General features: G+C 40.4%; 1 protein-coding gene across 1 annotated transcript in view; it reads left to right on the forward strand.

Annotated features, from left to right (window-relative positions):
* Positions 1–25298, forward strand: part of SMCHD1 (structural maintenance of chromosomes flexible hinge domain containing 1) — a 3546415-nt gene that overhangs the window by 2660402 nt on the left and 860715 nt on the right. The window contains exons 35-36 of the mRNA XM_044065561.1: positions 4479–4566; positions 22493–22624. Coding sequence (XP_043921496.1) covers positions 4479–4566; positions 22493–22624 — 220 coding nt within the window. The remainder of the gene's footprint in view (positions 1–4478; positions 4567–22492; positions 22625–25298) is intronic.

The raw sequence follows: 25298 nt of genomic DNA on the forward strand, positions 1-25298 counted from the left end.
TGCAATGCACATTCCTGGGAGCTCCAACGTGATAGCGGACAAATTGAGAAGGTGCATTCTACAACCTCACGAGTGGTCCCTCAATCCTATGATAGTGGCAAGAATCTTCATCTGCTGGGGCCAGCCTTGCTGTGATCTATTTGCCTCCCTAACCAACTACAAGTGCAGCAACTACTTTGCCCTGATCCCTCCTCGGGGGCAGTCACCTAGAGATGCTGTAGGCCACGCTTGGCACTTGGGTCTACTTTATTCCTATCCTCCTCTTCTCATCTCCCAATTTCTGAAGAAAGCATGACAGTTGAAGAGCAAAGTGATCCTCATTGCTCCATATTGGCCTCAAGTCTGGTCCCCCCTTCCTCTGGTCTCACCTGCTAGATAAACCGTGGATCCTCAGTCCATCTCCAGTGTTGATCTCCCATCCACAGGGTCTGACTCACCGCAATCTAACAACCCTGAAACTGACAGCTTGGTTTCTCCACTTCCACTGATTGCCAGGCAGGAAAACATCTCATCCCCTGTGCACAATATTCTTATTGCATCTCATAAATCGTCCACCAGGCTAATCTATCTCAAAAAATGGAAAAGGTTCTCTCTATGGGCAGCGAATAAACAATTAGACCCCTTGTCAGCCCCAGTTTTAGTGGTTTTGAATTACTTATCACATCTTTTCCACTCTAGGGTGTCTGCCTCTGCTATTCGCGTGCATTTAGCTGCCATCTCAGATTTCCACATTGGTTTTCAGTGTTCTTTTCTTATGTCTCATAGACTCTGTAAAACTTTCTTGAAGGAGGTTTTCCACTTCAAACCTCCCTTTAGAGAACCGGTACAATCTTGGGATTTAGCATTGGTTCTGCAAGCTCTAACAGCCCACCCCCTTTGAACCTGCATCTTTGTGATGTAAAATATCTCTCTTGGAAAACTTTGTTTCTGATTGCAGTCACATCCGCCAGATGCTTGTCAGAACTTCAAGCCTTATGCCACAATCCTCCCTATCTTATCTTCCATAAGGATAGGGTATCACTGAGAACTAATTCTTCCTTTTTACCAAAAGTGATGTCAGAGCGGTCTATCAACCAATCTATTGATCTCCCAGTGTTCTTTCCTAAATATTCTAACAAGGGAGAGTATTACCTGCACTCCTTGGATGCAAATACGATTTTGTCTGGACAGAACAAAATCTACCCGTAAATCAGACCAACTGTCTCTGGCATTTTCTGGACCTAGAAGAGGTCAGCCTGTCTCAAAAGTTACATTGGCTTCATGGTTGAGAAATTGTATTACCTTTATCTACAACAAAAACAACTTCACTTTGCCTCACAAAGTCAAAGCACATTTGACAAGGTCTATGGCAGCTTGCAGCTTTCCATGCTAAAGCTTCCCTCAGTGATATTTGCTCAGCTGTGACTTGGGCCAAACCTCATATCTTTATTCTTCATTACAAATTGGACTTGGCCTCCAGAGGTAGAGCTTCTTTTGGCTCCATGGTGCTCAGGAATGTCCTTCCATGATGGCCACCCAGCGTTAAAGGTAGCTGGGGACTCTGTCCCATCAGTAAGGAATGAACAAAGATGAACAACATCAGATAAAGAAGTTACGTCTTACCATAACATTCCATCTGTGTTGTTGATCTTTGTTCATTTATTACTTCCCACCCTTCATCCCCCTCCGGAGGTACCTGGTTGGTCTCATATACACCTTTATTGTAGGTCTGTTATGACCAGAGATAGCCTCTACTTTTATCTATCAACTTGCAAACTTCTGTGGTAACAGTGAGCAGAGCATTCTGGGTAGGACATTGGCTCGAGAGTTTTTGACTGACACGATATTTGTCTGGCTTGGTTCCGAGGATGGAACCGATAACCCATCAGTAATGAATGAATGAAGATCAACAACACAGATGGAACGTTATGGTAAGACACAACTTCTTTTTCATAGTGACTCAATTGGATTCAAGAACACAATTAGCTTCCTTGCCATTTCATTGCATTTTACTTCAAAGGCAACATGTGCAAGATGTGCTGCAGCACCCACAGCCTCCAGCCAAGTTGGTTTTACAGACTGTGTAGGGTCAATGGCAGCTGCAATTGTTCTACTCCCTCTGGCGAGATTTTTCATGAGAGTTCTCCAGTGGACCACAGCAATTTAGTGGGCTGTTCTTTACCACCCTCTGTTTGCTGTCATAAAGTTATCTCAGATTTGCAAGAACCATCTCTAGTGGTAGTTGGAATCACACAACCTTCTTCTGGGTAGACCCTTCGCCAGCTGTAGCCACAGTGCCACAGATGCTTCCCGGTGTGGGGGGGGCCACTTCCTAAAGAAGATGGTCCAAGGCATGTGGTCAATCACACCGTCCAACTTGCATATCAGTGTCTTACAGATGAGAGCAGTCCTCCTTTTGTTGCAAGCCTTCTGGGATATTCTCCCCCGGGGATGATTGCGATTCACACAGACAACATGTCAGTAGTCTGGTATATCAAAAGACAAGGAGGAACCCATTCCTACCCATTGTGCAGGAAAGCCATGAGAGTTTGGGAGTGGGTGATTTTAGCAGACTATTTTCTAATTGCAGCATACATTCTGGGGATATCCAGCATTCTAGCAGGCAGACAAAGGAGGTCAGTTTTGACCCCTCGTGAGTGGTCCCTCAAACAGTCAGTAGGAAACTATTTTCAGCAGTTGGGGTCACCCTTGTTGTGACCTCTTTGCCTCTCCTCTGAATGCCAAGTGCAGCAAGTGTTTTGCTCTAATCCCCTCAGAGAGGGAGTCATCCAAGGGATGCTGTAGTCCACGATTGGCCCCCAGGTCTACTTTATGCTTACCCCCCTGTTACCATTGATCCCAAAAGTTCTACAGAAAGCAAACAGGTTGAAGAGTTCCTCATTGCCCCTTTTTGGCCTCATTAGGTGTGGTTCCCCTTTCTTTGGTCTCACTTCAAGCTTCAACCTTGGATTCTGGATCCCATGCAGGATCTCATATCTCACCTGTCAGAGACTCCGATTCCCAATCTCCACGCCCTCAAACTGACCGCAGTGGTTTCTCCAGTTCCAGTAATTGTCCAGGCTAGCCCCTTCTGTACATGACATTGTTCTGGCCCGTCAGAGAGCTTCTACCAAAACGGTCTACAATAGTAAGTGGAAGAAGTTTTCTATTTGGGCATCTAAGGAAAATATTGACCGTTTCTCAGCACCCATAGCAGATATTCTGCTTTTCCTTAGCACTTTTTTCAAGAAGAAGCTAGCTTCTCAACCATCAAACTCTAACTGGCTTCCATATCCAGTTTCCACACTAGGAATTAAAAATCAGCCTTTTTTGTTCCAAACTATGCAAGGCTTTCATGAAGAAATTAAAGATTAAAGATCCCTCTCCTCCTTGGGATCTCATGATGGTACTGCAAGGCCTCACCAAGAAGCCTTTTGAAACCCATAAGTTCATGTAACTTAAAATATCTTTCTTGGCAGACATTCTTCTTAGTAGCTATCACTTCCACTGAGGGAATTTCACAGCTTCAAGCTTTGTCAGCCAAACCTCCTTGCATCACTTTTTACAAATATAAAGTTTGCTTGAGAACAAATCCTTCCTTTATACCTAAGGTGGCCACAGAGTTCAACATTAATCAATCAGTTCATTTGCCAGTTTTCTTCCCAAATTGTTCGAACAAAGGTGAATACCTTTTACATCTCCTGGATGTTCATAGACAATTACATTTATACCTATTCAGAACAAAGAAAGATGGAAAATCTGATCAGCTGTTTGTCTCCTTCTCTACAAACAGTTGTGAATACTTTAAAAGTCTAGTAATTGGCTATTGATTGTGTAGGTCTCCTTGAATGGATTTCATCTTTGTTTGCTGTTGATGACATCCTGTTAGCCTGAAATGACTGATCTCCAGCTTGCAATAGAGAAATTTACTGTTGTGTGTTACACAGCTGGAAGGTAATGCAGCAGCTCCAAATCAGAGGCTGTAGTTTTCTTCCAGAAAATAAAATATTTTCCTTTGCAGTGAGAAGCAGCTACCTCAGCCGGAGTAATTTTCATCATCTATATGTTTTATTGATTATTAGTATTAGAAAGCTTTATAAAGGTGACCAGCATATAGTAGCATGGTAGCAATATTGATGATATTGTGCTAGACTAGTTTAATTTGCTTAAACCATTTGAAGTGCAAGATTAGTTTGTGTTAGTGAAAGATTTAATCCGAGTTTTGCTAATGATCTGGCTACCAAAACAGGTGAAGATCTTGTTGTTAAACATGCATTCCCTGTTGAGGCCACTCTGTTGACTAAAATCATTAATTTGCTTCATTTGCCTGTTCAAGATGTGCTACATTAATATATCAAGTGAAGTTTTGATGTCTATCGCTTGTGGTACAGATATGCATGCATTAACCCTTAGCTTGTCTTAAGCTTTTCTATGGTTAGTACTCCCTGAATATTATGACTTTAAACACTGACACAGAGTTCACTGCATTTCTCTCATAGAGACAAAGTTATTCCAGATCGAGTGGGGCACTACACCATTCAGTTGGTTTACTTGATTGACAAGACCACTACACTGTACAGTGAACAGGTTTGCTTTCAGTTTATCTTCATTTGAACAGAGTTCCTGTTTTATTGTGAGGTGACACATTCATCTTTTTCTGCTACTTGGATGTTCTGAGGCTAGCATTATGTTGATTTTAAGATTACTGTGCAGGGATCACTGTGTGGCATTGTGAAATACTTTATTTCCAAAAGTTTCATCTTTATTAGGAAGCAGTTTTATCAGAAAAAATGCATTTCCAGACATGAATGCTCAAGATCTTATGTTGTAGTCATATTATTTATTTATTTAACATTTGTTTACCAGGATAGTCCGGCTGGACAGCTAGTGTCCCATTTTCAGCAGAGTCCTGGGAGAAAAGCTCCAAACAGTTAGAGTAATGAACAATTTCTAATAACAGTCAAGGTGACAAAGTTTAGGAAAAACATGCATAAAGGTTAATAGGCTAATACAGAGATAAAGTACAGACGTGATTATACACTTTATAGACAAGTGTGTAGGTGCAGTGTTTTTACATTACAGAGCTTTAGTATAGTATAGGCCTATAAACAATATTTACAGTAAGTTGAAAGAGTGTAACACAGTATTGTGTGTTTGTCTAAAGCATAGGGTGTAACTTCCTTCAGCAGGGTGAGAGTTCAGGGAGACTCAATGCAGTTACATAAATGGTTGGTGTATAGATAGGATTTTAGTAGGGTTTTGAAGGTGGATGTACATTTTTGTAGTCTGAGGTCAGAAGGCAGAGTATCCCATATTTTTGCAACTTTGTGAGTGAAGAGAGATTCCCCAGAGCTATTTTTACACTGGATATCTTCTATCAGAGCTTTCTTACTGGATCATAACTGTCTATTTGAATTGTATAAGTTTAGGAGGCTGGTCAGGAAAGTTTTTTTTTTTCAGGATAATATATGATGTGGTGTGCCAGGTTGAGTTGGTGGTATTGTAGTAATTTTGGGAATTCCAACCAGTGTAGTGTATTTAGGGATTGGCAGTAGAGGGAGCGTGATCTGGTGTTGATAGTGAACCTGTCAGTTTTGTTATAGCATGTGGAGAGTTTATTAAGATCAGTTTTATTTAGGTTGTTAATACTGGGCAAGCATACAGTAGTGCTGCTAGAAGATGGGTTCTTGCTGTGGCAGTTCTAGCTTCAGAAGTTAGGTACCGTTTACAGCGATAGAGGGTCTCTAGCCTCTTGCGGACTTTGTAGACAGTGAGGGATATGTTTTTGTTGTATTTTAGTTGTTGGTCAACTGTAAATCCTAGTAACTTAGCTTCTGGGACTGGGATGATGAGGGTCTTGTTAAATGAGGATATTACGAAGGTAGTATAATAAGTTTTTGTAGGGTGGAGCAACATAAGTCGTGTTTTCTTTGGGTTTAATATTAATTGGGATTTGTTTAGCCAATTTTCTGTTTTACTGAAGGACTGTTGGGATTTATGTTGGAGAAGCTGAATGTTGGATGCGGAGCAGATCAGTGTTGTATCATTGACATATTGGACTATTTTCGCATTTGTAGTTGTTGAGCGGAGTTGGTTTGTAAAGATGTTGAATGGGAGGGGGCAGAGGATGGAACCAACCTTGGGGTACGCTGACTGTGACTGGCAGTGGGGGGGGGGGGGAGTTAAGCCCTTTGACAGATTGATGGTGGTTGTCTAGATAGCTATTAAACCAGAACAGGATGGAGCTGTCAGCTTTGAGATCTGAGAGCTAGGTTAGTAGTTTATTGTGGGAAACTGTATCAAATGCTTTGGATAAGTCTAAAAAGGTGGCAGAGACCAGATTACGTTGGTTCCCGTATGTGTTTATGGTGCTGGTGAAGTTTAGTAGGGCTGTGGTGGTGCTGTGGGAATGTGCGGAAGCTGTGTTTTCGTTGGATAGATGGTTGTTGGAGAGAAGATGGGTGAGCAGTTGATGGTGAACGCTCCTTTCTAGAATTTTGGGTAGAGGTAAGAGGATTGAGATGGGTCACTAGTTAGAGAGATTGGTGGGACCGCCCTTGTGAAGGGGAATGATGAATTAAAGAGGTTTTCCACAAGGTTGGAATGATGTGTTCAGTAATAGATATATTTATTAGTAGTGTGATGGGGTAGGCTATGGCCCTAGATGTGAGTTGGAGGTATTCTGCAGGAAGATTGTCGGCAGCAAGGGTGGTTGTTTTAAGTTTTGATAAGAGTTTTTGGATGCTAGATATTGGTACTGGCTTGAGTGAGAAGGGGGTAGCGTTTATCTGGGGTTCAGGAGGTTGGGAGAGGTTGGTGAGGTTTGTATCTTTTATGAGTTTAAGTATAGAGGAAGTAAAGAAGGCATTGAAACTTGAGGCTATGTGCACTCATGATGTATGAAGTGCATGAATAGTGGTGGCTTATAGTCGTGAAAAGGTGTCAATCAGTATTTTTTGATTTCACTGAAATATGGTGCCACAGGCCTTTAGCTTAAATTATTTAATTTCTCTAGGATCTCTCTAAAACACAGGCATGAATATGTTTATTTTTTCCTTACATTTTATCACCCTTAAACACATTTTCAGAGGAGTCAACATGAAAAACGTTAACCTGCTTAATTATGTATGACGTGTAAAGTCAAATAATAATGACAAATGTCAGCACATGCACCTAGCAGCCCTGGTCACAGTTGTCCTTCAGTTGTGACTGAGGCCCTAGGTGTTAAGTCTTTTATCTGCTGCTGTCTGTCATTGTTGTGAATATGTTTAACATTGCATCTGATGTTGTCATTTTCATTCATTTCTCAGTGCGTGGGTTCAGATCTGATCCTCTGATCGAGACTGCCACTTTCTGTAGATTCTAGGCTCTGACTGTCATGCTCCTCCCTTACCCATACTACCCCTGACCACTGTGTTACCTCAGATCTTGTTTGCCACCCTTCAGGTTCAGACGAGATTGTGATCTGTCAAGCTCTTTGTGGGTTTACTGAGTGCAAAAACGTATATTTCTTCTCCTTAACTATTTTTTCCTTGGTATTATTAATAGTATCTCCCTTGCTGTCTTCAAAACTTTTTAAATGCCAAATTAAAATATTTTTCTTTGGTAATCTTCATTCTCATTGTTAGTAACTTTCTTCCTGTGTTACCTTGCTGGAAGGTATTTTCTAACATACCATTGTTGGTGTAACTCCTTTTAATTTCTAATTGTTTAAAAAAACTTTTCCTTTTTCTCCCTTGTTTGTAGGCTTCTGTAGTGGGTTGCTTTAAAGTATGGTGGAAAAACCTACTGGATTCAGAAGTTCACGTCCTGTGGTCATAAGATCCCCAACTCTGATATCCACGTGGAGTACATTTATTGTTTAGGCCCAGCACACTTGGACACTTCCTGCTCCCATTTGTGCAGCATTTATTTCCAGGGCCATTAGTGACAGAAAGAACAAGCTTGTTTTAAAAAGCCTTCTTTCAGCTTCTGCTCCTTCCACTAATACTTCTTCATCAGGGGCTCACACCCCTTCTCATAAATTCAAGGAGCCCAGGGAGCACCAAAAACCATCCCCACACAGTCTCGCATCAGAACCTCCTAAGAAGGTATCGAAGAGTACGGATCCAAAGTCCACTGTTGCTAAGTCTTCTCGGTTCCGTAGTCCAAGGTTTTCCCCGTAGCCTGTATCCCTAAGGTTGAGGTCTCCCTTTCTTCAGGAGACTCCTAAAATGTCTTCCAGGCCACGTTCCACTTTCTCCTCTGTTAGGTCCTCCCAAAGTCTCTCTGAAGCAGAGGTTGATAGGATGATGAAAGTGTTCCTCAGAACAGAAATCCAGATGGGGTCTTACTGTCTCCGTTGCCGATCGGATCCATGAGCCTAAAACCTTCTTTCCACCCTGTTATCGCTCCTTCTGTGATCCAACCTACCATTTCAGAGTCCTCAGATCTGAGATCCCCGAGAGTTGAACCATCGGAACCAAAGGTTGTTCTATCTTCCACTCCGACTTCCCTGATTCAAGTTGGCTACTACACCCCTAGACCCTGATGGTTCTCTGAGCCAAAGCTTCAGTGTCTGATCTGAGGGGTTGACTTCGACTCTGAAGTTTTCTCTTTTCAGAGCTGTTGCTTCCCCTTGGAGCTTCGACATAGGACAACTAGGCTCTGACTCCTCCCTCAGAGAAGAGGGTCAGGGAGGGCCTAAGATCATCAACACTGAGAGTCTCGGCTCCAGTCGGACTGTCCTTAGCTTCTCCTGGTCCTTCCTCCTTTGAGGTGGTGAAGAGAGTTTTCTGTCATCTCAGAGCAGTTTCGACTCTCGCTCCTTTGGATCCCTCATCAGATTCTGTGTCTGAGTGTGTCATCCTACACCACAGGGAACTGTCTGCTTTCTTCTGACACCTCTCCAGAACACCCCATTGAAGATGTTCATTGCAAGAAAACATGCAAGAGGAGACGCTTGGATTCCCCATAGGAATCCCTCACAGAAGGCACCGGTTAAAGAGACACTTTCCTGCAGTGAGCAAGATGGAAAGACATTGTCTGCCATGGGAATCTGCTTCTCTACCCAGCAGGGACCCTTTTCTAGGAATCCGTATGGTGGTAAAAAGATGCAGGAGGGGAATAGCTACAGTGGAAGTCACTGCCCACTCTGGAAAAGTGGTCCGCAGAATCAAGTGTCTCGAGACTCTTTATCAGACACATCCTTTCAATGCTCCTAAAAGGTTGCCTGGTTGTCTCTCTCTGGAAGCAGTTGGGGGGGGGGGGGATGCTTGTCCTTGCGCTTCAAAGCCTGGATAGCCATCACAGAAGATTCATGGGTGCAAAGGATCATATCCAGACAATACTTCATTCCCTTTTTACAAGTTCTCCAAAATAAAAGAAAAGGTCTCTCCGATGTTCCACCCAATCAGAGGGAGTTAGCAGCTCTAGAGATTCAAAGGCTGCTAGACAAGAGAGTCATCTAAGAGGTCCCCCCAGACCAAAGAGGATCTGGAATTTACTCAGGGTTGTTTTAGTGCCAAAGAAAACAGGGGACCTGAGACCCATTTTGGATCTCCGTTATCTGAACCAGTTTGTAAAGAATTCCAAATTTCAGATGGTCATGGTTCAGTCCATTCTGCCTCTCCTGTAGAAGGACGACTGGATGTGCTCTATCAATCTTCAGGATGTGTACTATCACATCAAAATGAACAGGTGCTCTTGTAGATACCTACACTTCCTTCTGGGAGTCAGTAATCATCAGTTCAGAGCCCTGCCCTTCAGTCTCACCACAACCCCCACGATGTTCACCAAATGCATGGCAGTGATAGCAGCTCATCTAAGACTACCAGGATTCAGAGTGCTTCCTTACTTAGACAAATGTCTCCTTACAGCACCGACTGGGCATCTTCTGGAAAGAACCAGGGATTATTTATTCCAATTATCCCACTCTGGGAATTACGGTCAGTCTGGCCAAGTCACAACTTCAACCAGTTCAAGTCTTGGAGTTTATAGGGGCTCGTCTGCATACAATCAGTTCTCTAGCTCTTCTCCCTCAAAACAGAGTTCTTACTTTAAAATCGCATGTCAGAGAGTTTTTCTGTCACCCCTCCCACCAGCAAGAATAATACTCAAAGCCCCTAGGGTCAGTGGCTGCTGCAATAACTTTAATAACCACTGCTTGTCTTCATATGATTATTCTTCAGTGGACTCTAGCAGTGTAGTGGTCCTTTCATCGACATCCTTAATGACATTCGATAAAATTATCTCAGGTGTGCAGAAAATCTCAACTGTGATGGAAGAAATGTGTCAAGGATGTCCATTTATTCCTCTTCCCGCAAATGCCATGTTAACCACAAAAGCATTCCAGTTGGGGTGGGGGGCATTATTTGGGATGGACTGTTTGAGTCATGTGGTCCCCAGAAGAGACCAATCTGCATATAAATGTCTTGGAGATGAGAATGGTGCTTTTAGCATTGCAGGCTCTTCAGAAGTCTCTTCCACTAGGAGTTACTGCTGTACAAACAAGCAACATGTTACTAGTCTGGCACATCAACAAACAGGGAGGAACCAGATCCAATCCCCTGTGCCGAGAAACAGTGAAGGTATGGCTGTGGGTGATCTTCTCCAACCACTTTCTTGTAGAGACACACATACTAGGGAAATCCGACATCTTAGCAGATGATCTCAGCAGCACCATCCTGATGCCTCACAGGTGGTCTGTCAATCAGTGAGTGGCAAATATGGTCTTCCACAAATGGGGTCAACCGTGCTGTGATCTATTCATCTCTCCCCTCAACAACAAATGCAGCAGGTTCTTTGCCTAATTCCATGTCAGGGACATTCACTGAGAGATGCTCTAGTCTGTGTTTAGCCCTCCAGTCTCCTTTATGCTTACCCTCCCCTACCTCTAATACCCAAGCTTCTTCAAAAAGCTCTGTGGTTGAAGAGCAGAGTAATCCTCATTTACCCTCTATTGGCCTCTGCAAGTGTGGTTTTCCTTTCTATGTTCTCACCTAGCATATCTTCCATGGATGCTGGATCGCAATCCAGACCTTCTGTAATACCCATCATGCATAACTCACCTGGATATTGCAAGCCTCAAGTTCTCCAATTCCAGCGATGGCTAGACATTCCAGGCTTTCCTCCCCAGTTTGCAGAATTCTTGTCTCGTCCCACAAACCTTTGACTAGGCAGATTTATAAGAGCAAATGTAAGAGGTTCTCTTTTTGGGCTCAACAGAGAGAGAGTTGGATACTTTCACTGCTCCACTACTTCCAGCTATTTTAGATTTCCTTGCCTCAGTCTTTCAGGGCGGAGCAAGCTTTTCCACCACTAAAGTTCATTTAGCAGCCTCTCCAATTATCACACCAGAGATAATGCTTCTCCTTTGGCTTTATCTGGGTTATGTAATGCTTAAAGGTACCTTTTTACTGAGACCTCCAATTAGGGACCCTACTCCACCTTGGGATCTGACTTTGGTATTGCAGATTTTGGTGCTTCCACCTTTTGAACCTTCAGCTAAAGTAGACCTGAAATGTCTGTGTTGGAGAACAGTCGTCCTGGTGGCTATAACTTCAGCAAGATGAGTATCTGAACTCCAAGCACTATCTTTGAAACCCTATATTTGATTTTTCACAAAGTTAGAGTTAACTTATGTACTAACTATACCCTTCATCTTTTAGATGCACATAGGCAACTTCACTTTACCCTCACAAGACTAAAGAATTCAGAAACTGATCAGTTGTTTCTCCCCTTTTCTAGTACTAAGGAAGACCAGTCTCAAAAACTACTCTAGCCATATAGGTAACAGATTGTATTTCTTATGTTTATTCTTTGAGAGGTTTAACCTTGCCAAGACAACTAAAATCTTATTCTGCTAGGTCAGTGGGTACATCAGCTGCCTTTTGGCTAGAGCCTCCAAGGATGATATTTGTGCAGCTACCACATGATCTAATGCTCAGACTATTATTTCTCATTACATATTGGATATCATCTCCAGAAACAACTACATTCAGTTATGCGGTTTTCCAGAACATCCTTCCCCAAGGGCCACCAAAGATTAGCGTAGCTAGGGACTCCATCCCATTTGTTGAGGAACGAATGAAAATGATATCAGATATAAAGATTATGTACTTACCATAACTATGCATCTGTGTTGTCCATTTTCATTCTTCTTCAACTTTCCTACCACCCTCCCTCTAGCCATGCCTTTGGGAGAGACCTAACAGAATTGCTGATAGGAACTATTCTGATAGGAACCATAGTTCCTGTTTGTGCTCCTGATCCTTCTATTGTCACTTTTATGTCATATCTAGGTTATGATACCTTATATTGATAGTGTCTAATAGCAACAAACTCGATCTGAGGTAACACAGTAGTCAAGGGCATTATGGGTAATGGAGGAGCTCCACAGTATGATCCTAGACTATAAAGAAAGTGGCTAAGTCTTTGCTTAAGAATGTGTGTGGGGAATCTTCAGTGCTGTTATAAAGGTAAAGAAGGTAGTGCACTCATGCAACAGTACAAAGCAGCATGAACTGATACCACTGTCAGATGTGACCTTGCTTATTTGACTAAGTATACGTGCTTAGTAGAAACACAGATTTTAAGTATTTGTGGCCTTCTTTTAAATGTGTAAGAATAATAAGGTGTACTCAATTTGATTGTAACTTAATGTCTTAAACAGGTAAGCCCCATTACTGCCATATGTTTCTGCATATACTTCTGTCTCTGTGACATTGTGAACCCAAACTTTTCATCTAAGTTCCAGCTCACGTCTTATCACACTCCAGTCTCTCATGTGTATAGCAGTATCATTTTTACAGGCTACCATCACTCATCATATTATAGTTCATAGGTTAATACTAGGCTAGCTGCCTTGCAGGCCATTTAAGCCTCGCCAATAATCCCATTTAGCACTTAAACGTAATCTTTATCCCATTGGAGTTTAGATTCACCTAACCCTTTCCAGGATCTATATTTCTATATTGCTCTACTGATAATTACTGGAACAAAACATAGATATTCAGAAGAGGACGCATGCCTGTGCCCATTAGTAGAAGGAGGGAGTCATGGGGTAAAATTCCTATTTCCCATCCACTGATCCAAGTTTTGCTTGGATATGGTTAAGGATGATTTTACATTGATGGAGAGTCTGTTCCAGATCAGTGGTGGTCTCTAGAAGATGCACATGTCTCTCCAAACCATTCTGTTAATTTGCAGCAGAAGTTTAGGTCCTTGGGTTGAGTATTTTTGGAAACCTTTGACTTGTGGATAGTGAAGTAAGTCCATTAGCAATGGGTCGGAGGATGCCTTGTATGCTAGACGCTGGTCACCTTTTGGCAGTCTGTAAATGAAAGAATATTACAACAGTGCTTTGAGGCAGTCCATATAGGACATATTGTTTTGGCTTTGCATCCTTTTCTAAGGTATCTCTACCGGTATTCAAGTGTTGGACAGGTATGTGCCAAAAGGGGCATTATACTCTGACTGGCCTAATGAGGGCTGAGTATAGGGTAAGAATGTCATCCCTGGATTTATAAGCAGTCTCCTTATGAACTGTGCAGTACAGAAGGACTTTCTTACCACAGTGGAAACATACTGGTCAAAAGTTAGGCCCCAAATCCTGTACTAACTAGCAGTCATCTGCATACCTAGCCAGAGCCTTTTAGTACTGGCTTTTACTTCTGAGTGCATGCTGAACAGAAGACCGTGATCACTGAACCCTGGAGGGACTGCATTGGTGATGTCTTTTTGTGAAGGTAGCTTCCCCTGTTTTGATCTCCTGGGTCTTATCTGTGAGCCAGCTGGCAATCCAGTGGGTGACAAAAGGGCTTATTCCTAGTTTATTAAACTTTTATACTATGCTTGAGTGGAAGGCTGTGCCAAAAACCTTGGCCAGATTGAGGTAGGCTGTGTAAAAAGTCCACCAGATTGAGTAAGCATGACCTGCCTTTGACAAATCCAAACTGAGATGCATCCAGTTTTTGGTGGTTCCCTAAGTCTTTATTGATCAAGTCCATGATAATTCTTTCCATGGCTTTGAATATGAGGCTGAACAGATTTATGGGTCTGTAATGAGTTTTTGGAAGGTTTTCCCTGTTGCTGGTTTTCATTCACTTGGCACAAAGCCCATATGGAGGCTAAGGTTGAACAGTATTGTCAGAAGTGTGGCTAAATTGTGTCTCATGCTATTCAGGATGCATACTGGAATATTGCCAGGAACCATTGATGCAATATTGTTGCTTTTAATAGCGCTTTCGGGACTTGGTCTTATGTGAAAGCTAGTGATGAATCTGTTTAAAGTGTTTCACTTGAACGATACGGGAGGGAGAGAGCAGTAATCTGTGAGCTAAATTTATTGGACAGTAGGTGATGGTCACATACCTTGGACTGTCCTATCTGGATAATGCCCCATCAACACAGAATGGATGCATCCATTGCTGTCGTGGCAGTTGGGAGTTGAATAAAGGCGGTTTGTGTGGACATATTTTGTGGATCTGCCCAGCATAATAGAATGGTTGTAGTAAGTTTTGTATCATGGACTGGGTTGTATAGCCTATTCAGTCTTGACTGTCCACTGTAATACCTTTGAGTCTGACATATGATACTTGCTGAATAAGAAGTTGCCATCAGACCCAACCCCTTTGAGTACTGCTTCCATGGTGGGGTGTGGATTTTTTGAAAGACTTACTATTTTCTAAATTATGGAAGAAATTTTGTCTGGTAGAAATGTTGCATTCTGGTCCTGTGCGATAGCCAGCATGTTGTCCGGTACAAGGAAAGCAGTTCATCTGTCAATGAAGGGTGACAGATGGGCAACATTTCATGGATCATACTAATGTGATCTTTGAAAGGATCCCCAGAACCCCTGCTGGTGTGAGTCAACTCCCCCCTCTAGGACAGTGGTTGGATGAGAATCCTCACATACAGTGGGATCCTCAGCCATTCTGTTTTCTGTGCTGGGGCTGTTGTGACTTTGAAACCATAAGTTTTTGGTGCTTTTTTTGGTTTCTTTCAAAGGTCCATTGCAAGGTCAAAAGCTTCTCCCCAACAGCAATGAGCATTTTGCATCCTGCTCACATTACAACGGTTTCCCTTTGCCCTTTTGCCCAAAACAGGAGGTTCTGTCAAAGGGAGCATTGACAAACATCACCTTGAAGTGGTCTACAAAATTAGTGAGAAGCAACCAGGCCTGCCTCTGTATTGCAATGCCTGAGCACACTGCTCTATCTGCTCCATCCATTGCATTAGGAATGGTTGCAGTGATTACATTGGGTCTCCAACTGCGACCTCAGATCACATGTGGGCAACTGATGTTTTTCCTCCATATCTCTCTGAAACTAAACCATATGCACCAAGTAGTTTGATGTCCTGATTGAAAAAGTGCTGGTAGCATAAATGGGCTTCCCAAGTCTACACATCATCTGGGGTTTCCTGTCACGAAGATGCATAACCTGGGCCTCATGTATTCTCCTGTTAGGACGCATAGCTCAAGCCTCAAGCTTGATGGCAACAAACTCCATTATGGAATCTGCAAACAGTCTTTTGCTGTAATACTGTCTTTGTGGGAATCTGCACCACTCTTTCCAGCTTTTGGTGGATAGGATCTACCACCTCTAGCTCTTTACATATAATGCATCATGTCTCCAAACTTATCTGAAGATGGCACTATCAGGCTGCTGGAGGAGTGGACTGATAGGTTTCCTGCAAAATCTCTTCCACCTGGGAAATGGAGATTGTTGGCTAGGATCACCATTCCCTCATGATCCCTAGGATTTCACCAAATATGGTATCTTCAGGAGGGAATTTGGGGGGGGCCTCCCCTTCATCAAAATCCATGTTTGGAGATGAACACTCTAAAATGGAGTCTAGGTGCTTCCTTTTGCACTACCTCTTCCTTGAAGGGCTAGCGAATAATTCCTCTGAACTCTTCTGGGAAGAGGACACCCCAGACCTCAGCAAACTGGGCCTGAGAGGTTATCTGTCCTGATGGAACAAGACTGATGTACGGCTAAATACTTCCGACTATACAGTTTCAGGGGTGGAACTGTTGGAGTCTGCACTTAAAAATCAACTTGGATCACCTCTGCAGTCTGTCAACCGAGGTATTCTGGCTCATGACTCTCAGTACCAACTCTGCCAGTGTCTGCTTTGAGGATGAACACTAGCACTGACCGTAGGCACTGAAGCTTCCAGGGCCAAAGTCATCAAGGATGATTTTGTTGGCGAAGGGTCAAATGCCAAGGTTGATAATGGTTCAGACATTGTTGGGACCTGTGTCAGCACTGAGCGCTGATCTGGTAATCCCTGGTACCAACGGGGTCAAGACCAAGTTGCACACACTATCTTTCAGCACTGAATATATTGGCACATGCTGCTATACTGGTTCCATGATTTCTGGAGCCAAAACATGACCCATAGGAGGAACACTATTAAAGAAGGTCAGGGTCTCTTAAGATGACACCACATGTCATCTGAGCCTTCAGAAATGCCAATGTTATTTCTTACCTGTCTAGATGGGTTGGGCTGTGAAGGGATCTGTAGGATCTAAAGGACGCTGTTGAACCTGGGCTTGAATCCAAAATCTTAGAAAGCTCCTGTTCTAAGGAGAAGCTCCCAGCTCTTCTCCAGTTCATATCAGTAGTGCCAGAAGACTCCTGTCTGTGTGGTAAAGAAGATCCAGCAGACTTTATAAGGAGAAGGAGATGTGGACATCCTGGGGTCTTTGGTAGGAGACAACATCTCCATTACCGACGCCTTTTGGTAATCTGTCTTCCTTTTTTCTTTCTTCAAAGTAAATTGGCTTGTAGCCCTCACAATCAAATCCAGAATTATTTATCACATTGTTGTCACCACTTTTAAAAAGTAGTCACTGCTGTTATGAAAAGCACACAAACTGTGATATAGTTTCCCCAAAATGTACTCTACCACTTTCAGTACTTTATACATCTTTACTACCAGGAAGGGAAGAGTCACTGGTGTCGACAACATCACTTAGAAACCTGTTAATATACGGAAATGTTACTGTAATAAACTTTCATTATTTGTAAGCAAATTGGCTCTACTTGTTAACTTCAGTATATTAACCGGCTAACTTTGCCCACTTATTCTCTTCAGCTTATGTATTTACTTGCTTTTAGTCTTCATGAAACAGACTCACGAACACTGTGTCGAAAGCATACTCTTGTCAGGGCTTAGGCTGCATAAACTGCCTTTCTGCAAAATTTGCAGCTTGAAAATATTATGGCTGCTGCTGCTACATGATCAACTTTACATATATTTTCTAAATATTATAACTTGAATACTCTTTCTAGATCAACCAAGGTGCTAGGGATTCTCTCCACCAGTTCCTAGTGTTTTGACAGGACCAAATTAAATTGGCAAGTTATTTACTTTCTAGAATGTCTGATTTATCTGGTTTCTTTACAGACACTGGAACAAAACAGGCACCTAATCACCATCCAGATAGTCACTTTTGAACAGTTCTATAGGGACTCTGGAAATCTGATTTTCTCTCCATTGTTCCTAATTACATATTACTATAGTTGTACTTGCCTTTAGCTATATGTATGCCGGCTCATCATTACTTGATCTGCAGTGCTTCTTTCAGGAGCAGGGGCTTATGGGATAGAGGAGGTGCTTGAGTTTGCAAAGAATAGTCATTGCCAGAGAAAAAGGCACCAAAGCGACCGGTCCACCAGTTTTCAAAGACCAAGTAAATGAAATGTGTTGGTAACTACACAACTTGCAATTTCTTTTTAAGTGGTTTCTTACTTAAGTGTAGTAATGCATTTAGATTGTTTTCTTCATTTGAAGGTTTATCTAAAGTACTAAACATATGTAATATACAGAGGTGGTGTTTTAATAATTTTTTATGTGGATGTCAGATGGCTATATTTGGTATTATGCTTGTACCATAGTTTTAGAAAATACTGTAACTAAACTGCAGGTATTTGTTAGAGCTAACCCCAAATTTTCTTTAAGCACTTTGGCTAGTCTAAGAGCTTTAAATATCTTTCAGAAATTAGGCAGAAAATTGGAAGTTTACTGCTGCAATATCTGAGTGTCAGAAGGTCATTGGATGTGCAATGGTCGTTTTTACGGTAGAGTAAACAAATTAATTTGAAAGTAATAATCTTACCAGAATCTGATAAACTCCTTGAATTGAACTTGTTGCCAGTTTTCAAGTTTGGAAAACAAAAATGGAATACATTATTCTTTTTTAAGCACCTTTATTAAAAGATCACTCAAGACATAAGCAAACCTATATTAACAGAAAAGAAAGCAAACCATATTAATATTTTTCTATTTACATACGTTATACATCACATATCTTTTTTTTCTTTGTAACTGTCACCAGTCCAGCATCACATAAATTGCTGAATTCCTGGCTTCCCTTAAACCTCTCCTCCTCCTCCTGAATGTATCGTTCCCTTAGTGTCCATTTATTTCTATGTGGTTTGCTTCTTCCCTTTTTAAAGAGCTCTCTTCCATTCATTTCTTTTATAATATTTGTTACTTCAGGTGCAGTTAGTTTAGACTGTGATTTCCATTTTTTTTGCAATTCCTTTTTTTTGGCAGCCAGCAGAATTAAACTTAATAAGACCTTACTATGTCTGACAGTTTAGATCAACAAAAAATTATTTCATTCATTATGCTCACCCAATATTGCTGACAGAGTACTCTGTAGGAAATTTCTGAAATCTGCCAATTCATTATACTCCCAAACCAAATGTTCCCAGTTACCTCTATCTTTCCCGTAATATTTTTTTTTCCATTATAAAGTAGTTTTTCTCAGGATCAACTTATTCTGCTGGTATGACTGCATCTGCACTTAATACAGGTCTTGGGTGCTTTCTCATGGCCAAGTTTGGAACATTCAATGGATGTGCCCTTTCAAGTAACAGAACTTGCCATGGAATATCGTTCCTATTGCTTATTTGTCCTTTCATAAAATTAATTCAGTCTGAAAATCTCAGATTTTCTCAGTGTGCTCTGTCTTCCAACTCTTATTTATTGAAACAGCTTTTCTTGAGAAGTGCCATACTCAGCTAGTCGTTTCTTCATTGCAATCTCTGATTTTTGCAGTTTTATCAGTTCATCTGAATAGCTAGTTAAAGCTTCTTTTATTTTTTCCAACCTTTTATTATTTGACTGGATATAACTCCTTCAGTGTTTTATTTATTTTAATCATGTTATGAGCTCATTTGATTTATTTTTCCTTTAGATTACTGGAAGCCATCTGTTGCACCAAAGCTGAAGCTTTAACTGGTGTTTACTAAACAGCTGCTGGATTCTTCCCAGCCAGTATGTTCTCGTTACTTTTTCTGGTTGATTTTATTTCAGGTTTCTTCCTTGCTGGTATCCAGGCAGTATACTTTCTTGCCAGTAACTGAATTTTACTCTGACACTATTACTTGGTCTTATTTCTCAGTTTCTTTTTTTTCCCCACACAGGAAGAGTCTTGACATTAAACCGCTGAGCTTTGTACAGCCATCTTGGAAGTTAAAAAAAATCCTTTTTTGATGCAGTATAAATACTTAGATTAAAACATTTTTATTTTGATAATTCCAGTTTATAGTTAAATGTTTATACTTAAAGTAGTATCATGTTAAACCATTACTACTTACACCCAACTTTCTGTAATTTGCCATTAGGCATGTAAATCCAAATATTACAATAAAATGTTCTGTCTAGTCTTTATATCAAGTTTGATTTTAAATTGCTCTTTAAACAAAAAAAAATGTTAAACTTACAAATTAACTGTTTACAATTTAATTGCTGATTAAGAATTCACTAGTGTCCATATTGTTTTATTTTCACTATATTAAACATTTTAACAACTTGATCAGTGACTTTATACCTTGTATGCAATCTACTTTATTAAAAAGATATGTATTTTAGATACTTTGTTCCATGTCAAACTCCTTCAAGCTCGGTTTCCATTACAGAATTCCAAACAGGTCTTTTTTTTTTTTTTTTTTTTTTAGTTACTATAGAGTTGTCCAATCGTTGTCAGTTCCATTATTTTAAACCTTGTCATCATCTTTCTCACCTTTCTTATTGGTGGTTTGACTTTGGTTTTCCATTTTTTTAAATTATTTATAGTTTTCTTTCACTGTCAGCACTAAAGACTGCGATTTTTTCACCTTTTTAGTGTTTATTTTACACCATTTTAACAAAAATATTTCTATACTGAGGTTGAATGCTCTTCCAAGTGTAAGACTTTGGGCATATCATTCAAGTCATTTGGTTGTGAAGCAACTCCATAGAGTCACAAAATATATGATCCAAGAACTTCTTTCTGAACTGTAATATCTCCAACATATATGCCTCTTGTCTCCAAGAAAAAAATGTTTTCAAGTCTCATGGGGGTATGGAAATATTCACTGGAAACATGTTCATGCATAAAGTCTAGATTAAGTTGCATAGCTAAAATTAAGATACATTTCCCTCCACGGAACATCTGTAATATAATTTATTTAATCGCTCAGTCTTTTATTTTTTACCTTTATGCTGTATTGTGTTAAACCTAATATTGCCTTATATTCTCTGCATATTACTGTTCTGGTCTGTCATTTCTGTTCTCCCCTCCATTATAAAGTATACTATTTGTGATTTAACAAAATTACTATCCAACATGATCTCATCTACCTTGAACTAAAATTAGACCCATATATGCAAGCTGATCTTACTTCAGTAACCTCAAAAATTGTCTAGCTTCATCCCATTTTATTACTATGGAGTATGTGCACTGAACACAGATTCCCCCCTACCCTGAATAGAGGTGTACAGGGTTAAGTCTCTTCATTCCTTTCCTGTCCTACACCAAGCCATATCAGGCACCCTAGCCACTAGCCTAATTTTGGTCATCTGGCTTATTATGAGGGCTTTTATCCTTCTCTGCCAATAGAGTTGGTACCACTCAGAAGCTTTCTAATCATGTGACCTTTTCTGAGTAGTGGATACACTTTTCTCTAAGGTCATTATGAAGAATGTGATTCCTTTCAGCAGCTCCACAACTTTTTTATGGACTATTGTCTTGAGTTTTGGTTTGGTCTTAGCCAGTCTGTAGAGTCCATTTAGCTGCTATCTTTTACTTTCATGCAGGTGTGACATTCGTGAACATCTTGGCCTTTTGAAACCAACCATAACCTTTCTGAAATGTAACTTTCAACACTGAACCTTTTCTCCCTATGGTATCTTCTTGTCTTTATGCCAGAAAAGCTAATTCTTCAGCTTTAAATTTTTCAACTTGACTGAGTTAATCTTCTTTCTTGATGTTTTTAGTAGGTCACATTTGGAAACTTAATTTCAGAGATACAGATTATTTCAGTTCATTCCTTCTGCCTTTTATTGTGCATAGAGAAGGATCTCTCTTCATAGAAGCCCATCCTTTCTTTGAAAGGTTCACACCATATCCTGGATGGTCTGCATCAGTCTGTCACTCTGATCTTTTTCAACAGCTGTCATAGCCAGGAAGAGTGCTTCCTTCATACTGTGAAGATTAACAGGTGGTGGGTTTAATTTACTTAATAAACAGTCTCTGTGTCAGATACTTTGCTGTTTGTTTCTTTTTCAAGATTAGAAAGGCCAGGAATGGTTTGGTATAGTGTTTGTTTAATGGCTTGTTTTTTGAATGGCATATTGCTGTTCTAAATACGGCAAAATCATTTTGCAGTACTGTAAAGATTTTTGCACTTGGTTACTGGTTGTGGCCACTGTTTTCAGAACTGTCTTCTCTGGACATCTTTGCAGCATGTTTAATTGTCTTACAGCACTTAACTTTCACCAAAACTGCAGGCTTATCCTTGTCTTACAGGTCAAAAACTTGACCCTGGAGGCCTATTCTGTTCCTTTTACCAAAAACATTCAAAGTTAGATAAATAATAAAGTGACTTGTCATTCACCATACTATTGGATCTGGAAGAAGTTTCTTCTGGCTGTAGGATAACCTCTCACTTTTTACCATTTTGGGTTCCAGTTCTTCTTCCTCATATTTTCCAGATGCATCTTGCTATTTTACTATTAAGAATTTATGGAAGATTGTTTCAGTACAGGACTTAGCATCTTAAACCTGAATGGATCAGACAGTGTTTGCACAAATAGGAAAGGCAGGAGTGTTCCCTTTTCGGAGTTGTTGTATATCTGAAATGTTTTACCTGCTATTCAGTATTGCTGCTTCTTGTAACTCAGCATTGTGATGAATACCTCAGTTAACTTCTTTTTCAGTCATTGTGCTATAGTTTATTCTGACTGGGACTTAACTGAGATATGTTACTGAATACTGTAGCATCTTTTCCATACTTGAAGTCTGCAGATAATAAGTTATTAGAATCTTCAGGTGCAGCAGTTTTGATGGTTATAATCACGTTAACAGTGGCTTTGCAGAACTCCATTTTTTCCAAATGTATTTCATAAATGAGAATATATTTTAGAAATGTCATCCATAATTTAGCTTCCAATATTCGTCAGTGATTTAGATGTCTAATGAGATAAGCTCCAACCTGATGTCCATTACATGTCTCTATTTTCTATATTTAAGATTATAATCGATGTGGAGGCCAATGAACCAGTGAAATTAATGCCAGATACCCAGCCGGGTACTCCTGCTGTTTCAAATGTTCGGAGTGTTGCCAGTCGCACTTTGCTGAAGAATCTCTGCTTGAAAATTATGGTACTGTTTATTTTTTTATTTTTTTCCCTTTTGTGCTGTGTCTTAATGTTTTCTTTTTATGTTTAGGTTCATAGGTAAGTTCTAGGCTAGCTGCCCTCGTGGAACATTTTAAGCCTAGCCAAATACCCTCAAAGGTGAGTGTGATGTCCCTGCACTGGCCCAGTAATCAAGGAGCCTCAATCCTTACCACTAGCACCAGTGAGGGACGTGCACATTGGGAGGATGACAAGTACACACACGCAGTAAAGTGCAATTTCCCTTAAGAGCACACAGAAGTCACAGTCAGTCTGGGTCTGGTTTCTACCTCTTTCTCGAGATCCCCAATAAGTCTCTCCACTGGCACAGCTATAGGGTTAAGATCTCAGCCGAGCGGTCAGGCCAAAACCTCCAGCACCCCTGTCTGTCCAACCAGCGCTTCATGTCCCTGCCCAAGTAGCTGATACACACACTTTGAGATTTGATTTATATACAAACACACACTCCTGGGAAAGGCTCGTACAAGTTTACTAGCTATCCTCCTGCCCAAATTTAAAGGTAGTTATCACTGCCACCAACCAGCTCTTTATCAGATACTATAAGGTCCTTCAAAGGGTGACCAATTCTACAGTGTAATGTTACTATTATCCAAATGGTAAGTGTGACCAAAACATTTAAGGTTATTTAGGAAGTGGCCTGTACAGTGTCACCAGATACATATGCAAGTACTCTGAGAGCTTAAATATCTCTAAACAAGCCAGCCACAATTAGAAGGTTTAAATATATTTAATAATAAATAAAAGAACGAGACAATACTCAATAACGCAGTACAGTGACTACAGAGTTCAGAATCACAGGAATATTTTAAAACAACATTGCAGGACAGTCTCACATAACTACAGAAAACATCTAAACTAATCTTTACTATATTCATGTCTATATCTAAGAGATATCACTGTACCCTAGATTTACTTACAGAGCAAGGCAAATGCACATGTAGTGCTGATGATGAGTGCATGTTTCTAGGTCCAAGACAAGATCCAAAATGCACTGGCTTTCTCTGAGAGAGAGTTCTTAAATTAATAACAACACATTACTGCTGGATCAACTGGATGACATCACTCTGTCACCTCTGCCTTCAGTTCCCAGGCTAACAAAAACTTAAAATTTAGCACCTCTGTGTCAAAATTACCTATCTCTCAGAAGTTTGCCTACAACTGAAAGTTGTAAAACAGTTAAAACACTTTTACATTTGAAACCTGTAAATATTTCTGTTTCCAGACAATAGAAAGGACTTCTAGCTGTAGACATTCTGTATTTTTGTTTCCAGACAATAGAAATGACTTTTAGCTGTAGACATTCTGTCTTCTTTAGTGAAAACACAATCGTAAAACAATTCACTTATTTTCTTAGAGCTTACAAGTTAACTCTGTTCTCTTCTAGTAGGGTACACTGTGGTTACATTCTTAAAGCTCAGTACAGAACGTACAGTTTAACACACATTTCTGCACCAGTAGTTTAATATCCACATAACATATATTTTTACGTTTGTAAGACAAGCCTATGGATCATATTCATATTCATAAATGACATATGATTATCTAAAAAATTCCAGATAGCTGGGCTGGCAGTGTCACATTTCTATATAAATCATATTAATGTTTTCAGGTATCATATAATTATTTACAAAATTCCAGCTAGCTGGGCTGGCAGCATTTCAGTTTGTCACAGTGAGAAACAAACTCTGAATTTTATTTCTACGAAGTAAACCATTATGCCACCCCAACCCCCATCCCATTTCCATGTTTAGGATTAAAAACAGATTACAAACATTTTGCCCTACAGTCACTTTATATTTTATAAGTATTTTGTGTCTTCAGTAAAATTGTCTGCTCAGTATCTTCTACAAATGTTATGATTGTTTTCTTGCCAAACATTAGCTGACAACTCTGAGGTTAGAGGCAGGAAAGCCTTGGTGTGTCTTTCTGTGAATAATGGGTCATGCAGCTCAGCTTTTCCCACAGTAACCCAACATATTCTGCATGTTTTTGTAGTGACATTCTTGTTAAATGTTCTTTAGAGGGTTATCCAAATAATACTAGAATTTTTGGTGCCCCAAGAGAACCGTGGAAATGAAGCATCATTGGAAGGGATGTAATCTACCTTGATCCTTGACATTTTTCTGCATTTGTGTTGTACTGTTCTGAATTAACAGCTCAGAATGGTAATGGAGGGGAAGGGCAGGTCATATAGGAGATCCTAGATGGGGTTCATAGGTTGGTACTAGGCTATCGGCCCTAGAACCTATACAAGCCTAGCCATAAGAATTCCCTGGCTGTTTCTTCCCACAGCAATTCCGTGGCTATTTCTTCCCCAGGGAAAATCAGAGGAGGGAGAACAACAAGGATTTAGTACAAGAAATTAGCCAGATGCATTTCTTAAGCCAGCAGGAGCAAAATCATTTGTGAAGTAATCAGCAGGAATACTTCAGTTGAGACAGCAATGGTATAGCTAAAGTAGAACTTAAAACAAGAGAAAAAATGACTGTAGGAAAGTTGAGGGATTGAGATAGGTTAGTCTAATAGTTGTGATATGACAGTGTGTCCTTGGAATTGTTAAGATGGTGGAGGTAGATGCCCATCCTACAGAATGTCTAAGGCATTAGAAATTGAGGTAGTATAGCTATGAACCTGTATCA

The sequence above is a fragment of the Protopterus annectens genome, chromosome 3.part0 (genome assembly GCF_019279795.1).
Source record: "Protopterus annectens isolate FY-2018-M chromosome 3.part0, PAN1.0, whole genome shotgun sequence".
Taxonomy (NCBI): Eukaryota; Metazoa; Chordata; order Ceratodontiformes; family Protopteridae; genus Protopterus; species Protopterus annectens.